Consider the following 19,043-nt stretch of genomic DNA (forward strand, 5'->3'; position numbering starts at 1 on the left):
AAAAAAAAAAAAAAACCACAAATATTTGGAATCACCAAACAGTAGCGGGAAGAAACCCAGTGATTGGGGGGTGGGGGGGGGTGGGCAGTAAAGACTTTTATTTTGAAGTTACACTTCTTACAGAGGACTTGAATCACTGTCATCAGCATAGCATTTATTTTTCCACGAATATGTGCTGGTATTGGGGTTTGAACTCAGAGTTTAAGCTCTCATTTGGCTTTTTTTCATGTGCAGCTGGTGCTATTCTGCTTGATCCACCCCTCCATTTCTGGCTTTTTGCTGATTAATTTGAGATAAGAGTCTCTGGGAGCAGGGTCCCTTTGAATAGAGATTCTCAGATCTCAGCCTCTCGAGTAGCTTATAGATCTGAGTCTAATATCAGTCTATAATGAATGCCTCAAATACAAAGAGTACTTATAATCTCAACCTCTCTATTTTATGAGGGAGATTTCTTTTGGGGGAGGAGTCTTGAACACAAGACTTCATGCTCTTACAGGGCTTTTTTACTCACTGCGGTTTTTTTTTTGTTCATGGCTGTCCTACTTGAACCATATCTCCAGTCTGACATTTTGCTGGTTAATTGGAGAGAGGGGTTAGACTCTTCTGCCCTGGCTGTCTTTGTACCAAAAATTCTATGACTTTAACCTTTATGAGTAGCAGGGATTGTAGGTTTGCCACATGAAAAGTATGGCTTCTAAGATTCGGTTATGAGCACACATCAAATGGATCTTTACTCATCCTTCAGTGTGTTTACCCTTTTTCTTCTCTTGCTCCCGGGGAAGGAAGCCTTTTCTCCTTTACAATGTGAATATATTCTACCTCTTTCTAGTTGCATCTTAAAGGTTCGTTTTCTTGTTGTGATTATAGACCTATGTCACCATCTATCATTACACCAGGCATTTGAGGCATTTCTGGTTAATACTTGACTGTGACCAATGCCTTGACATTTCCTGAACCAGAAGGGTTGAACTAGTGACCCTCTGGTGCTGGCAGGCCCAAAGTTGGTTTATTCTTTTCTTTTCTTTTTTTTAAATTACTGAGTTGTCAACATTCAAGGATTTTTTTTTTTTAATGTTAAAAATTTCCAATCTGGTTTCCTTCAAAAAGTCAAAACTCTGGCAAAATTCTCTGACTAACAGCTGGTTGCAGCTGAGTAGTGGCTGGCTGCCTGCTTTGGAAAGGTCGGGCGCTCTTCCGTTACCTACAATTTTGCTACTCCCTACTGTATGATTTGGAACTGTTTTTCACCTTTCCGTTCCTCTCCTGGTCCCCTACAAGGCATGTGAATTTGAGATCTCTGCCCTGGGTCGTTAGCTCTCAAACTGTACTCTTCAAATATGAATCACCTGAGAGATTTTGGGCTTGGGGGCCATACTAGATAATTTATTGAAACTCAGTGTGGCTGAAAGTCAACACTTTAGAAAATGACCACATGTAACTTTGTTTCCGGTGATTCCCCAGTCACGTTTTGCAAGCGGCATTCGATGAGACTCTTAGGGTAATATGGTCCCAAAGAATGATATTGGGAGTCACCTGTGGGCGTAGCCTCCCTGAAGTTGTTTGTTTGGGAGATGGATTAGAGCCTCAGGGGTGTGGATGTGATGATTTTGGGAACTCTGTATTCTGAATAGTTATCAACACCTCGGAAGAAAGTTGGGGAATCTTAGCCAGATCTGAACGATTGATTTCTTGATGTTTTGGGTTGACGGCAGATGACAGGATAAAATACAACTCTAGCCTTTTACTTTTCTATTGATGATTAATTCCAGTAACTTCACTTTTCATCATGTTTGACTTCCTTTGAGTCAAGAACCTTTGGCTACACAATAGATTGAATTTGCCTGACGGGAGGGAACGCGGGTTCTGGAAAGCAGTGACAACAATGCCACTTTTCTATCACTTGGCTTGTTACAGGAAATTAAAAACTGATTTGGGAACAATGAAGGCAGTATGAAAAGTTTAGCAGGGTAGAAGAAATAGGTTTTCTATTTCCTAGGAAATCAATTTCCCCAAGGCCTTCCTCTCTTAGCTTTGTGCTATATTTCAGACTAAATTCTGGGTGGTCCTGAATTCTTTCCACCAGAGTGATTGGGGACCTTCTTCTGTAAGACAGTCCTTGCTCTTAGCTTCAAATCCAACCACCTGGAGAGATGAGGAGTTTTAGGAGAGTGGGAAAACAGCCATCAATTCAATTTAATTATTAATCATTGAGTATGTTGTATGAGCCACAGGCTGTTCAAAGAGCTTAGGGTTTAGTGTAGTGCAGAAGGGAGATCCACATGCTAACAAAAAAGGAAGATATATGGTGGAAAAGTCACCGAGAAGAGAAAGCAATGGTAGGAGGAGATGATGGATCCTACCTCATGCATGGAAGCAAAGGGATTAAGGTTGAATTGGAGTGTTAGACAGACTCAAAGGAGCTGTCAAGGCAAACAGCAAGAGCAACGTGGGACAAAAGTATTGAAACAGTGCCACACCTTTAGAACAAAGTGTAAAAGGCTGGCATCAAGAAGAAATGAGCAAAAGAGTTAAGCAAGGACCAAGTAATGAAAGGTCTGGAATTCCATACAAAGCCATTTAAAATTCAGCTGATAGGTTAGTGTTTCCGCAGAGTGTGGGTGGTTTGTGGGGGTGATTTTAGGTTGTTCAGAGCCTTGACATTAAATAACACTAAATCACAGCGTGAGAAATTTAATCCCCTTTCAATTAGCATTTAACCTGTCTGTTTAGTCAAGGAGAAAGCATTCTTTTGGTGTCAGTGTGCCTCACATACTTCTTTAGAACCTGGAATTTTCCTCTTTTAAAATAAAGGGCTTAACTTCAGACCTCAGGCTGGCAACATTACCTAGACGAAACTGTTTTATGTTTATTGTCCACTGCTTTTGATCAAGTTGTATTTTTGAACAGCAGTCCTGAATTTCCGTTACTGTGGTGATAAAAATTAATTAGTGGGCATATTTGTTCAAAACACTGTTTATTAAATTATATTAGAAATAGGTGTGACAGAAATATGGCAAAAGAATTATGAAGGTAGTACAAAAATGACAAATTTGGACATGTGGCTGTCATTTTAGAAGAGTAGTAAGGACTAAATCAGGCCAGTGACTATGTTTTCTTCCTGGAGACTAAATTAGAGGATTCAAGAATGGAGACAGAGAAGATAGGAGGCTATTGAAGAACTGTAGGCAGACACTAAGCTTGCCAATTTATTTCTGATTTTCCTAGTGTTTCTGCCCTCTCTACTTCTATAAGCATAGCCTAATGGTTTCCTGAACTTGTGCTTAGAGTTATATCTTGAAGTAGATGTGAATGAAAGATAAAGATCCACTTCAAGTGGATTCTGCTCTTGACGTGTTAAAGATACACCTGGATAAAGCTTAGAAAGGGATTTGATTGTTTTAAGTACCCTGACTATTGTGGAGTGTTGTGTAGAAACAACGCAGTTTTAAAATTTCAGCTAGTATGCTTATGACTAGAAACAGACTATAACTAGCTTTAATATTTGATTTCCCTAGTGTTTCTTTTCCTAACTTGTATCCTGGCTACCACCTACCTATCCTGTCAGCTCATCAAACTCCCTTCTTACACCTTAGACCTAGAGTGGGTTGCTAGATTCCCTAGGTTCTCCTTCCTGACTAAAAGAATGTCTCAACACATTTTATATCTGTATGACAAAATAAAACATGCTTTTTTAGAATTAGACAACTGGACTCAGTTTTTGATGGCAACACTCAAAGCATCATAATCAAGAGCCATTGAATGTTCATCTTGTTCTGTCAGTCACGATCAAACGATTGACCCTCAGCCACATCACTGTCATAAAGTTCATCCCAGCCTGTGTGACCTGATGCTGGTGGGTTCTGACATCCACAGTAAACATGAGTTTTGTGCTCCCCTGTCTTCCTCCCGGGAACACTTCTCCTGGAGACACTCTTCTGAGAATATTTGGGTTGACTAGAAGCTGCAGTGTCTTGGGCCACTGGATGGCTGGGAATGTGTTTATAACTTCTTTGTGTGGCTGTGGACATCTCTCAACACTGTCTTCTTGGCCTTTGACTTAGGCTTTGGGAGTGGCTTGAGCTTCCATTTTCAATTTTGGTACCACCTTGGTTCAACTGTTTGGGAAGTGTGAAACTCTACTCTCTTTCCAGCTGTTGCTGATTAAGTATGACCCTTCTGGTCTACTGCAGGAAGATGGGACAAGGTATTTATTATTAGTGAGTGTGATTCTGGAACTATAACTAAAAGCCAAGTGTTTGGTTATCCTCCCTGCTCTAGATCTTTTTCATGTTAGACAGAATGAGTCTGTTACAGATAGTCTGTTGCATCTACAGAGCTGTTAATATCAGAATTCTGCTGCATTATGGGTCCAACAGGCATTATGGCCTGGCTTGAGGTCTTCACATCCACAGATAACAGTATTTCAATGGAAAAATCAATCCTGAATGAGAACATAATTGGTCTACACATTGTGACAACTTCAGTATATATCTGTCATTCCATGTGAATATATAATAGAGAAGTGCTTTTTAATATAGTGTTTACATTTATTGATTTTTTTAAAAAAAACTATACAAATTTAAATTCCTTGATGTCTTGTGTTCTCTGCCCATCCGTCTCTTAACAGAATGTCACAAATTGGGAAGGTTTGTTGCACACATTCGTGGAAAGTCTTGTGGACTAGTTCTGTAAATTGCTGATGATTGTTGTTGATGGTTATTGACTTCTCTTTCTCTGGCTTTAAGGGAGCATGCAGTGATGAAGGGGTATGGAATGCTTTTATGAGCTCATAACATATGGTGTATCTGCTACATTCTTTCTTTTTTTTAATGTTTTAATTAAGTAATTTAAGGGCAGGCATGGTGGTCCATATCTGTAATCTCAGCTACTTGGAAGATGGAGGTATAATGATCATGGTCTAAGGCTGCCTGGGCCAATGTGTGAGAGTCAATTTGAAAAACAAGCTAAAAGCAAAAGGAACTACGGATGTGGCTTGAGTAGTAGGTAGGATGCTTGCCTTGCTAGTGTGAGGTCCTGAGTACAATCTTTAGTACTGCCAAGTTAAAAAAAAATTGTAGGGAGTAGAGTGTTATTGTGACATCTCATAAATGTCATATTTTCATTCTTGAATACAATATATCACAGTCACACTCTCCTTTACCCCCTTTATCTCCCAACACTTTACCCCTACCCCATCCACAACAATCCTCCTTTGTCTTCCATAGTCCACCCATCCACTGAGATTCCACAGGTAAGAGAGAAATATGACACTTGTGTTTGTGAGACTAGTTTCTTTAAGTGGGTATGATAGTTGTGAATTCCATCAATTTCTCTGCAAATGGCATGTTTCCATTCTTTTCTCCATTGTGTATATACTACATTTTCTTTATCACTCATTGCTTGTTGGACAACTACATTGATTCTATATCTTGGTTACCAGGAATAGTGGTGTGTACACTGATTCTCTATCTTGGTTACCAGAAATAGTGGTATGATAAATTTGAGTGTATAGGTATCTCTACTATATGCTGAGTTGTACTCCTTTGGATATATGCTCAGAAATGGGACAGCAGAATCATATATTTGTTATGTCTTTTAGGCTTTTTTTTTTTGAGACCTTTATGACAATTTCCATCGTGGCTAGACTACTCGTTTTGTACCAGCAGTGTATAAAGGTCCCTTTCTCCTCACATCCTTGCTGATGTTTATTGGAGAATAACATTCTGACTAGGGTGAGGTGGGATCCTACTCTAGTTTTGATTTGTATTTCTCTGAACTATTGCTCAGTTAGATTTTTCTTGGGAAATTGTATGTTCAGGTCATTTGCCCATGTATTGATTATTTGCTTCTTTTTAATTTTTGCTTCTGTTTAATTTTCTTATATTCTGTAGTTATTAATTCCCTGTCTGGTGAATATCTAGCCAAGACTTTCTCCCATTCTGTAGGCTATCCTTTTACACTGTCCATTGTTTGTTTTGTTGTGCAGGAACATTTTAATTTAATGCTATTACGTTAGTCAGTTCTTGCTATTATTTCTTCAGCTCTTTGAGTCCTACTCAGAGTCATTGTTTATCCTTTGAAGTGTTTCCTCTATGTTTTCCTCTACTAGTTTCAAAATTTCAGGTCTTACGTTAAAGGCTTTGATCCATTTTCAGTTGATTCTTATATAGGCTTAAGAGACATAGATCTAGTTTTGTGTCTATATGTGGATATCCACTTTTCCTAGCATTTGTTAACACAGCTGTTCCCCACCCCCCAGTGGATATTATTAAAGGCAATGTACCCCACTTCAGTTTTGTGAAATATTATTGTAATGATATATTGTTATTATGATATGTTGATATATGATATATATGATATCATATATATATATATATTGTTATTAACATGTGCCTTTAATCTTACTGGAGTGTTGGGACATGGAAAAAGAAAGACTGCTACATAGTAAAATATTGTTTTGAGCAAGTGGCTTGAAGCCACGGAAGTATATTTGTTAAGAATTGAATGACTAGGCAAAAGAATGAAGGTACGTTGTCTTAGGGAGTTATATGTAGCAGCAGTGTGCAGCATGGTTTGGTGGAAAGAAACTAGAGATTTACAGGTTACTAAAAATGATAGTACTGAATGATAATTAAAAAAATTTAAATGTTGGTGAGCAGACATAATAAATTAAGAAGAAAGGATAGGAATATGAGAGATACATCATGGAAAATGAGAGTCTGGTGAAGAGAAAAGGGATGACTCAAACATGTTATGAGAAGATTTATTATAGGTGAGAGGAAGCACTATCTTAAGGTGACCTCAATTATTTAGTGCATAAGGTGAGACTTGGAGACATAACTAGAAAATCTAGTTAGAGATTCCTGTTCTTGCCTCTTGTAAAGAGAGAAACTTGGGAGTTAAAATCTTGGGAAATGTTTTGTAACTATACAAGATGTATTTATTGACTCACTATTTATTATTGTCTCCTTTGAACTTATGTCTACTAACAAATCATGCCATGGATGGTACGAAGGATAATATTTGTTGCAATATTCATGCCTACAAATATTGGTTGCAATATTCATGGGTACATTTTTGCCTTTTTTTTCTTTGTTGACTTATAATGTTACTTACCTCAGAAACTGCATGGCTCGCTTCTCACTGAACCTGCTGCTCAAAGGTTACTCCTCAGACAACTATATTTTCCTTCCCTCTGCTTTGTTTTTCTCTACTTGTCTCTGTCTAATAATAAAATGTTACGTATATATGTGTTTGCACGGCTTGTCATCTGTTTCCCCTGCTACAATGTGAGTTCTCTGGGAGCAGAAGCTTTGGCATTTTGTTTATTGCTAGATTCTTAGGCTATGTTGAGAATGTAGCTCAGGTTTCTGATCATTGCTGACTCAGCTAAGGAAGGAGGACATGTAACTTGTGATAGAAAGGAAATGGTTTATAGAGGTTGAACCCATCAGATATCTGGAGAATTTTAATTACAGAACAAGAGAAATGTAGTCAGTTCGATTTGAATTACCAAATCAAATTATCCCGTGGTGAGAAGCATATTTGTGTAGAACTTAAGGGTAGGCAAGGGAAGAAACTAATATCCAGAAAGATAGAACAGATGTGAAGTGTGAAGCAGGAGCAAAGCTGAAGAAGGAAAAGGAAATAACTGTATATCATTTTGCAATGATACAGCCCTGGTCTTCACATGCATATCTGTTCTGTTGATTTTATTGTATGATTTTGTCACACGATTCCTGTACTAGGTCAGTTTTATCACTTCAGTGTGACCCAGTACCTGACAGAAACAACGTAAGGGAAGAAAGATCGATTTTGATCATGGTTTCAGATGGGGTTGCTTAGCCTCATGTTCTAGGATACTGGAGTGGGAGTATGTGGTGGAGGAGACTTTGCCTCATGGCAGACAGAAAGCAGAAGTTGGGGTAGCTGGAGACAAGATACAGGCCCAAAGGACATACCCCAGTGGTCAGCTTCAAGCTAGGCTTCTCTCTCCTAAAGTTTCCACATCGTTCCAAGAGAATACCATTATCTTAACAAATAAAGTGTGTGTGTGGGGGGGGGGCGGCTTTCCTATTCAAACTGTAACACTCCCTGGTTTTGAGTTTCACGTGGTTTCTCTTTCTTGCACTTGCACCTCCTTTGTCGTCTTGCCCAACGGAGAACAGAAATGCTTTTAGTCTGCTTTGCTCAATATGGTAGCCTCCAAACCCTGTGAAGACTCCACATGTGGTTTGTACACATGAGCAATGTACTGCTGAATTAAAGTCATTTTTGATTAATTGAAGTGTAAGTAGCCTTATTAGAATACAATCTCATATTAAAAAACACAGCACTATGGTTATTATTACAATGGGTCAAAGACAAGAACCATAATCAGTGAAAGATGATGGAAGAGTAGGGAACAAAGCGGGAAATCCATGATGGGGTCATGGAATCCAAGTAGAAGGTGTTCTATAATAAAACTACCACAAGAATGCCAGGGCATAACATTTTGGTAAAATTCTGTACATTAAACTATTAAGTATTTTTAAATGAAATAAAAGCTGCTGATTTTCAACAACAGTGGCGATGTACATAAATCCTGCAATAATTCATTCAAAGGCAGAGTGTATAGTCATTACAATTCGTGGGAAAATATTAAGGACATGGGAAAATATTTAAAATGCATGTTAAAAAGAAAATTGGTAAAATAGTATGACCTCAAATTTACATTGTATCCATGTTTCTAGTTCTTTGGTGAATTTGGGAATGATTTAAATTTTATTGTGGCATTTTATTAACTTTCCCAATAGTTTTACAGGGAATGTTGTTTTATAAATAGGAATAAAAAGTAAATGAAATAAGTGATTTGCTTAACATATCTTTTTATGTTGCAATAGAAATCAAAGTGGGGGACTGGGAAGGTGGCTCAGTGGTAGAGTGCTTGCCTTGCATGCATGAGGCCCTGGGTTCCATTCCTCAGCATCACATAAGCAGAAAAAGCCAGAAGTGGAGCTGTGGCTTAAATGGTAGAGCGCTACCCTTGAGCTGAAGAGCTGAGGGACAGTGCCCAGGCCCAGAGTTCAGGCCCCACGACCGACAAAAAACAAAAAAAAAATCAAAGTGGAAGAAATATTACTAAAATAAGTAACTAGTACATATTTTTCCTTCCTTTCTCCTCTTCCTCCCTTCCTGCTTCCTCTCATCTCTTCCTTTTTTCCTCACTTCCATTTTCCTTTTCTTCCTCCTAGACTTGTGCTTGAACTCATAGCCTTGACTTTTGCATACAACTGTCTCTCTACCACTTGAGCTATGATTCCATTTCTATCTTTTGCTGGTTAGTTGAAGATAAAAGTCTGGAGGATTTTTCTGCCCAAGCTGGCTCCAAACCAATATGCTCAGATCTGCTAAGTAGATAGGATTATAGGTGTGAGCCACTGGTACCTAGATCCAGTCTAAAGTTAGTAAATTTCTTCAGTATCTTTCTCTGAACTCCTCTGGACCCTCACTTTAAGATATCTTACTTTATGGAATATAATTGCAAGTATAAATATGCTGGCAGAGAAGCAGAGTTTGTTTAATCTTCTTAATAGAAGGCAGCAAAGATCTTCTCTTTGATTGATTAACATAGATTCCCCACTGTCAGAAGACTAAGAAATTAATAAATAGCTGCTCTAGTAGGTGGGATCTGCAGGATGTTTCTACTTATAGCTATATTCCAGACACCACTAGATGGCTCTCTGTGTCTTTGGCCAGGTGAAAGCAGAGTGGATTTATTCAGGTGTTGTCTCTTTTTAATTATTCCTCTTAAAGTAAGCATTGAAGTATTAAAAAAATATGTGAATTGCAAGGTGTGCACTAATATGATAACCTTTTAATGTGTGGGTGTCTGGCTCTATATTCACATATATCTATATGTTGGTGTGCGCCCATAGCGTTCATAACATAAAGAAGCCAATTGTTTAATGTTAGCTCTGTTAGAAACTTATGATTGAAATAGAATAAATATATTCCACAAATGAGTCAGATTGTGATTCTGTTTGATAAAGACAGCCTGTACATATAACTTTATCCAAGTATCATTTTTAATCTAACCATATTAGCCCCCTTTTTGTTTGTCAAAGCCTTCAATGCAGAAACAAAAACAAAAATATACAAGAGAAAAAAGAAAACCACCAGGAGACAGCAGACAGGTGTGTAACCATCAAAGTGCTTGAAAGAACACACTTATGAAGTAAGTTCAGCTAATGACTATCTCTAAATGAATTTTCTTCCCCCCTCCCCACACTCCCCTGAGTTGTGGGGCCTGAACTCTGGGCCTGGGCACTGTCCCTGAGCTCTTCAGCTCAAGGCTAGTGCTGGAATTACCACTTGAGCCACAGCACCACTTCTGGCATTATCTGCTTACGTGGTACTGAGGAATCAAACCCAGGGCCTCATGCATGCAAGGCAAGCACTCTACCACTGAGCCACCTTCCCAGCCCCAACTATCCCTAAATGAGAGAAGAATAGTGACAAGCTACTTCTATGTAACTCCTTAAGAAGGTTTCTGAAAGATACAAGTTGAGCTATTGTTTGGAATTCAGCAGATTCATTCACTAAGTGAGTTGTGAAAATACAAAAATAGACCACAAATATACAGGCAAATCCCACATTTAATAGAGAAATGCCACTAACTTGGACATTATCATGACCAAGCTCTGACAGCTATGCTAACTCACACTGTTCAGAAAATTAGTTTTTAAATTGACTTTCTCTTAATTTTTTTTTCTCCTGTTCTTTGAGGCCCATCCCCTCTTAGAGACACAAAAGGATCTTCCCTTAATTCAGAGAATAAAATACACAAAAATGTTACTGAGTATTATCTGCAGGCATGTATGGCTATGCGTACTAGTGAATCTACATGACATTTGTAATTAAAGAAATAATGGCACTTAAAAGTCCTCCAAAGTTGTGAGTATCAAATACTTATCACAGTCAGCACTCAATGAAACAAAGCCCTTTTGTTTTATGGCCGTTCCTTCTCTCTAAGTCTTAGTATGCAGCAACCCTATTTACTGTCAGTTAAACTGTGGGTTAATAAAAAGCCACAGTTGGTTATGTTAATCCAGAAAGATAGGAAACAACTGGACCTTCTATCTATGTTGAGTTAGAGTCTGTCTTTCCAGCAGAACATCCTAATACATCAATTAAGTCATGATTAGTAGTGAGTAGAATAATTTGCTACACCTTAGAAGACAGGAACCCAAGCTTATCCTCTCTTGATTTTTTTTTCTTCTCCAGCTGTAAAATACATAAGCTGAAACAGAACTGGCCTTTTCAAGCGAGGGTAGGCCCATCACCTTCTATCTTTTTTGTCATGTCCTTTCTGCACAAGTCTAGGTAGAAAAGAATATCTTGTTTTTACAAATTGCTACTGATTTAGTGGTTTAATACAACTCAGCCTTTTCCTTTTCTATGACTGGAGGTAATAATCTGAAGTCAGTTACAATGACCTAAGGCATTGGGTGAGCTGTGAAGAGAGCCTGTGAAGAGAGAATCCATTTCCTTGCCTATTTTAGTTCATAGTGGCTGCCTGTATTCCTTGGTGTATAGCCCCATTCTCTGTTTTAAAAGCGTAACACTGCAATCTCTGCTTCCTTTACCATATCAGCATATTCTCTGACTCTTCTGGCATCATTCTAAAGAACTTCATTGTTTCCTTGAGCCTCGTTACTCCAGAGTATCTCACTCATCTTCAAAGATCTTTTAGCCATAGATGCTGACATGCCCATTGGTTTAAAGGGTTTGGATGTGGACATCTTTGGTAGATCATGATTTTGCCTACCACAGCAAAAATGAACTTACTCTTTCCCACAGATTCATGCTTATTCTTCCTTCCATCACTCTGTCACTTCCTTCTTTTATTGGTCCAGATAGAAATGAATAGATGTCAAAATTTAGAATCTCAAAGCAATGTGGCAGATGCTGAGAGATATTTGTTTTCATGCCTAGTTTTATAGATTCAATATCACATTTTAATGCTTTGATCTCTGAATATGACACTAGTGTAAAGGAAAGTAAGAGACAATGGAGTTTTTCCTCCCCACATTTAGTGGTGCCTCTAACATGAGTAATGTCCTGCTATAAGAATCCTACCACACACTTGCATAGGGCAATGGTACTCAGTGTAGTTGGTTTGCAATGGTTTTCAACCTATTTTTATTATCTTTAAGTAGTTATACACAAGGAAAGGTTACCATTCAATGAATCAGTTTGTAAGTTCAATATATCTCGATCAATGTCATACCTTTCATCATTCTCCACCAGCCCAACCCTTTCCTATAATTTTTCTAGTTTCATTGGCTATCCAATGAAAATCCTAACATTCAATAGAGATTGTTATTGTGGTATTATGAGACAAGGAAATTATTTCAGCATGAATCAATGTTCTGCTTTCTTTATCAAGAAAGATGTGTTGTAAGTCAGGTGCCAGTGTCTCATGCCTGTAATCCTAGCTACTCAGGAGGCTGAGATGTGAGGGTTGCAGTTCAAGGCCAGTCTGGACAGGAAAGTCCATGAGACTCTTATCTCCAATAAACCACTCAAAAACTAAAAGTGGCACTGTGGCTCAAGTGGTAGACCACTAGCCTTGAGCTGAAGAGCTGAAGGACAGCAACCAGGCCCAGAGTTCAAGCCCTACCTCCAACAAAAAAAAAAGATGCACTGTTAAAAACAATGTTGAAGATATCAAAGTGCATAATGGTACAGTTGGCAGAATGGAAGTCTGGGGTAGGATGCACTTTGTCATGTCTACAGTCTCATGAATGGTAATTTACCTGTAGAAGAAACTTGTGACCAGGGGAAGAACTAAGAATTCTCAAAAACCTTGGATATTTCACAGTACTTTCTATGGGTATTGCTAAGGTTCTATAAACACTGTTATGTGTAAAATAAGTAGAGATTATCATTGATACAGGTACAGTACTATTGCCTGTCTTTTTTTGGGAGCAAGCCTGCCACATGCTTAGAAACCTATTCTTTTTTTATTCTGAGGGGGAAAAAGATCTACAGGCAGAAAAGTAGAGAGATGATTCATGTTATGATACAAATCATGCCTCATTTTCATCAGAAATTGACCATGAGAGAAGGATTAAGACTTACTGATTTTTGTTTTGAAATGAGGTCTGTCTTTGGCTAGACTTGAAATCATTAGCCTCTAGCTGGGATTATAGATGTCTACCACCATGCTTGGCATAGATTTATTCTTATTGGTGCAGGACCAACATCTTTCCACTAGTTGTGTGGCTAGCAATATAAAATTATACAATGTAATTTTTACTTTCTCATTTGATTTATAAAGTGACTTCGTTTGTCAAGGAATGTTTTCTTGGCTTAAAAAGATTAGATAATCAGAGTCATTTACACAAAATTACGTGGTCCCAAAGGTAGACTGGAACTCTTTTTGACCATTATTTCATAAACTTGGAATTGTGTTCTACTCTTTAAACCAATGTGGTTGAAATTTGACTGGGGATATTTGGGAAATGGTACAAAATCCCTCATGACTTCTGCAGCACTGGAAGATAAAACGCTAAAGTATTGGACACTAAATTTAGTGTTCAGATAGCTGATTCAAATATAAATCAGCTTTTAAGATATAAGGAGGAAAATCAATAACAAAATTATTTCTTATGAATATCCAATAGTATTGTGGTAAATATAAAGAAAAGTTTGGTAAGTAAGACAGTTACCTCATAAATGGTATCTACTAGTCTCTACTGCCCTACTTATCTGGAAATTAAATAAGTGATGCAAAGAAATTGCCGAATTGGAAAAAAAAAATCCTTCAAATAACCCAAGTCTGTGTTCTTCAAGAGGAATCTGGAAAAGATCATTCCTAGGAAAAATGTTTTGCTTCGCTTGACATTTAATTTGAAAATATTTATCTTCAAGTTGACAGCCATTAGGTGCTACTAAGATCAGCCTTTCATCACAAATGGCAGAGAACTACTTTCTCCCAAGAGAATTGCATACAGCAGTCCAATGCAAGGAAAACCAACACAGTTGAAAGCAGATATCTTAAGAATAAATGATCTTTTCTGGTCCCCTTTGAGGCACCTACGTCATTTAACACTACCAATGTTGTGTCCCTAGTTAAGAGCAAAGGTAGAGCTGTCTAGCAACATTGTAATAAAGAGGATTTATATTCAGCCCTGTATTTTCAGAGAAAATGACCATCTGAAACAGTTACATGTGCATGGAAATAAAAAAAAAAACATGTTAATTATCACATAGGGCTTTCTGAGACAGACAAACCAACAAGAGTTGGAAGTAGCAGTGCAACCACATTTGAATTGCATAGGTTTGAATCTACACCAATTATTTTATTTCCTTAACTCTGCCTGATAGAACCACTATGGAATTAACATGGCATATGTATCTTAGTAAAAAGGTGTATCTGTCATTACTTTAGCAGGAATTAATTTTGAATAAACTAAAACTATTAGGAGAAAAAGTACTTTTGCAAAGGAAGAGAAAGAAAGAATAGCTCATGGAACTTAATGTAATTTAAATGCAGTTGCAACTATGTTCCTATGTAGCATCAAAGGCCAAAGGAATGGAATAATTAAAAGTAAGAAGTGGTTTTTTTCACTAAGGTGGGTCAAGCTCAGGTGGACATTTGAGTATGTGGTAGCAGTCAGGAGTTTTAAGATGGAAATATATTTGATCCATTTGATAGGTAATGTTATACTAAACTTTTATTATGTGGTGACATATTCCCACTTTGGGAACATAGATAATGATATATAGAGAAAGTTATACATTAGAAGTTATATAGATTTATGTAAAGTTAACTAACTTAACTTTTAGTGAATTTCCCTTTTTAAAGGACCTTGGTTCCTTCGAAGCTTATGATCATCTATTTGAATAACTAGTGTTCTTAAATGAACTATTACTCATTTCTCAATGGTTTGATAATCCCAGTAGTATCTTCTTTTATTTAACAGCTCTGATGCAAGCCATTATTTATTAATTAAAACCATCACATGGGAGAAATTAACAGCCAAGAAGAAAGTGAGAGAAGACAGTTGTAGCTACTTTTAGTCCAGCAATTCTGACTCATTTGAATAAGGGACACAATTTGATGTCACTTGTGGGTAACTCCACTTTTTTTCAAAATAATTGATTCATTCAGGCACTGATACAACCAACAAATTGGGTCACTGGCAGTAGACTCCAAGGATAGTGGATAAATCAAGTCATTTTATTTAATGTGTAAAGTGACTTTGACATTCTTTTTTATTTAAAAATCACATCACTGTGTTTGAGAGAGGTGTACCTCTCAGGGGAAGCAAGGGGAAGTTCAGCTATCAGTTTTGCTGCAAGTACATGATGGTCATTGCTAGAATTATGTATTATAGTGACTTGACATTGAGTAGGACATTTTCAATATAAAATAGAACATGTAAATACAGCAAAAGTACAGCAAGACAAGTCAGATCTGTTTGAATTTGAAACCCAAGGGGAGATGAAAGAAAATATAGGAATCAAATGAACTAGGTCAGATTTGTACAATATATTTGCTCCTTTTCCAAATGTGCACCCTGAAAGTAACTGTTATAACACTATTTAAGATATGTTTCTGTATTGAAATACACAAGTCAGTACACTTGGCTGAGGATTTATTTTATAGTCAGCTTGTAAGGGCTGTCCCTGAGGGACTTCATCCCCCCTAGTGGTCTTAAAGCTTTGAAGTTTGCTGATTCTGGAAGCTGCATCATGGCTTTTCTCATCCCCTTGTTGTAATGTGCTGTGGACTGCACCCATCCATCCATCATGGAACACAGACGATTTCCCTGCTAGCTAAAGAACACTAATATGGGGAAAAAATACTTGCTATTTAAGATGCATGCCAAACAATCTGCAAATGGAAAGGAGTCTGGAAACTGTGACTGTTATTGGCAACTTCTGAAGTATTAGGTAATAAAGAAACAGTGATGAGAAAGAAGCCAGTGATGCTGACTCTTGCATCTCCTTAGGTCGTATTCTTCACCTGTATTAATAGTGATGCTCACCCTATGGATGCAATTTCATGTTTATCACACAATGGTCAGTGGCAACTCGGTACATCTCTGTTTTCTAGGCCTCCTTTCAGATTTGGATGGCAGAAGTATCTTAGATAATTGATATTTTAGGTAATTCTTTAGTTAGATATTTAATTAGCTGCCTTGTAGATCAAGCCTTTTTGGCTCTTCCTTAAATAGGAGTCTTTCAGGCAACTAAAAGTAATTTGCACTTGCCTTTCTCTACATGAAATTCAATTTTCTAGAAAAAGAAAGCTTTGGTGCTGCATTGATAATTTTGGCATAGATTCTATGCTCACTTCTCATTGTAGCTTTAATACATATAGGAAGTGAAAGTAGAGAGATTAAAAAATACTTTTCTAACTAAATGGACAGTGTGAAAATGATTGAGAATCAGAACTCTTGGCTTTTCTGCTAGAACACTGACTGGGGTTTAGGAAATGTCAAAACTTTCTTCAGTTTTTCAATGTTTACAGTGGGACCAGTGTCAATTATCCATTTGCTCCACAAATACTTTGTTGCTAGACTTAATACCACTTGATATTATGATAAAAGTAAAGCTATTGCTCAAAAGGGCCCCTTATCTTTTTTCTTCTTTAACTATTTATCTCCACATGGTTTCTTCTCCACAGTTAAGTTCACAAACAACTTTTTTTAAATTGGAAATATATTTAAGATTTGTTTAACCCATAAGAAATTAACTCATTAGATTCCTTTATTCTTAGATAATGAGAGCAGTCATGAGCAAGCAAAGCACCTGCATACCAGCCTCCAATCCCCCTTCATGTAGGAAGACAGCAGGGACAAAGAAACACCCCTCAAACGAGTCTCTTCAGCATTTTTTTAAGGCTCTCCCGTGCTATTTCTAATACTTTCCAATATCCAAGATTCTGAACCACTCTGCAGCTATGGCTTCTGTAGTTGTAGAATTTCTATTTACTTAAAGGGATTCCAAACCAAGCACTTTGTACACTCTTGTCCGAGGCTCAGGCCACCTCCTGAGCCAGAGGGCAGACACTGCCTTTTCTGTCACGTGCTCTCAGAGCTCCTCGGGGGAGGGCTGGGCTAGGATCATACTGGGAAGCCAGGTGTCCACACCCCCATTCCATGTTCTAGTCCCCTCCCCCTCCATCGCTCTCCAAGGTCCTGAACTCCAATTTCTACTTCACTCATACACTCAGTTAGATTCCTCTCAGTAAGCTGGTGGGAACATCATGATTTTTCGCCTGTTCTCCTTACTTCTTTCATTCATCCGCGACACCTCACCCCCTCCACTTCCCATTTCATTTCCATCTCTCTGGAAATGTTTCCTTCTACTTTCTACCGAGGTCACACCATCTAACAACCCGGACCTATTGATCCTTCAGCCATTGCAATCCTTCAGCGGGAGCAAAGTTACAAAACCTAAGTTCCTCCCAAAGTCACCCAAGCCCTTTCCTCCTTCCCCCTCCCCTCCCCTTTCCCCACCCCACCTCCCCATCCTGGGGCCTGGACTCCCCAGACGCCTCTCACCTGACTCTCCCGCGGAAACTCGTGGCGCACGATGCTGATGACCGGGATGTGCAGGACAGAGCTGACCAAGTCCAGCTCCATCATCTCGCCCTGGCTCTGGGGGAAGGCCAGCAGCGCCGACACCCCCTGCACCACCACGGTGTGGCACACGCTCTGCAGAAAGGAGAAAGGGTCACTGCTCCACGGCGAGCTAGGGGAGGAGAAGGGCAGAAGCGGCAGATCGCCCAGGCCCGCCTCGATGGCCATCACGACTTCCAAAGACAGGTTGTAGGGCAGCAACCCTTCCACGCGGTTCAAGTTGTCCACGGCGAACAGGAGCGCGTCCCGAGGCCATAGCGTCTCAGCCCCAGTGCCCTCGTCTGGCTTCCGGGCACCGGGTGGCCCCCGGCCATGCAGAGCGCTCCCCAACCGGTGTGTGCCCTGCGAGGGCACCGGGGGCCACCAAGTCCCTGGTTCCGGCTCATCCCTCTGGGCATCGGCCCGGCTGCTGTCGGGAGCGCGGCTGGTCGCGCGCGGGGTCGTCGTGGTCCAGGGTTGCAAATGCACCGCGCCCACCCTCACCGCGTGTCCTATGCGCTTGAGGATCTGGCAGGGTTGCGGGTGCGACGAGGAGCCGGGCACCCCGGCCAGGACCAGTGCCCAGGGCGGCGGCAACAGCAGACAGACCCTGCTCAGCAGCCACCACAAACTCAGTCTCCTCATTACTGAGACCCGCAGGGAGAAAGTGCGCCCCCCACCACCGCCACCGGCACCTCCCGCGCACCCCGGCTCAACCCCACTCTCTGCAGCCGCCGCCCGGGGGGGTCTCCTCCTCCTCCAGGTCCCGTGCGCAGCTTCACCCGACGCAGTGGTGGAGCGGACCCACCGACTGGGGCGGTCTCCTGGCCATCCACGCAGGACCTAGCGGGCCCTCGATCGTCTCCGATCCCGCTGCCAGGTTGCTCCGCCTGGCATCCTCTGCCCGCCAGGTCCCTTGGGCGAGCGGAGCAGACGGGAGCCAGCGCCTGTCACCCGCGGCGGCTGGGGCGCCTGTGCCCGGCCCGCCCCATCTGCAGGGCGCCTTGGGCCACTGCGTCCAGCCCGGACGAGGAGCCGGGGCAGCCAGCGGGAGTTCCAAAGGAAGGCAGCAGTGACCGAGGAGCAAGGCTCTTTACTTGGTTCGATTCTTTTCCTTTTTGTTTTCTTTTTTTTCCCCCTCTCTCCCCCACCCCCAACCTAGGCGATATCCACTTCTTCTTTTCCCCCCTGGGGTGTGGCGTCGGAGAGGGCGTTCACTCTTGGGGTGCTGCAAAGAAGCAGCCCAAGGCGCCCGGCGCTGCCGTCGGCCACCCCCTCGCGGTCTCCTCCTCCAGGGCTGGCTTCATGGTGCTTCTTCCCTCCCCGCTTCCTCTCTCTCTCTCTCTCTCTCTGGCTTTGCTTTCGGGCTCTTTCCTCCCCCAGCCGTCAGCGCCACTCGCTCCTTCGGAGGAGCGGACACGACTG

The 19,043-nt window shown here is 40.3% G+C and overlaps 1 protein-coding gene across 1 annotated transcript in view; it reads right to left on the minus strand.

Moving 5' to 3' along the window:
• Grin3a (glutamate ionotropic receptor NMDA type subunit 3A) overlaps positions 1-18,744 on the minus strand; it is a 142,544-nt gene extending 123,800 nt beyond the window's left edge. Inside the window, exon 1 of the mRNA XM_042697173.1 lies at positions 17,562-18,744. Within this exon, the coding sequence (XP_042553107.1) occupies positions 17,562-18,263 (702 nt within the window). The 5' untranslated portion in view covers positions 18,264-18,744. The remainder of the gene's footprint in view (positions 1-17,561) is intronic.
• Positions 18,745-19,043: the final 299 nt, after the last annotated feature.

Source organism: Dipodomys spectabilis, unplaced genomic scaffold (genome assembly GCF_019054845.1).
Source record: "Dipodomys spectabilis isolate Male_0828 unplaced genomic scaffold, ASM1905484v1 ptg000006l, whole genome shotgun sequence".
Taxonomy (NCBI): Eukaryota; Metazoa; Chordata; class Mammalia; order Rodentia; family Heteromyidae; genus Dipodomys; species Dipodomys spectabilis.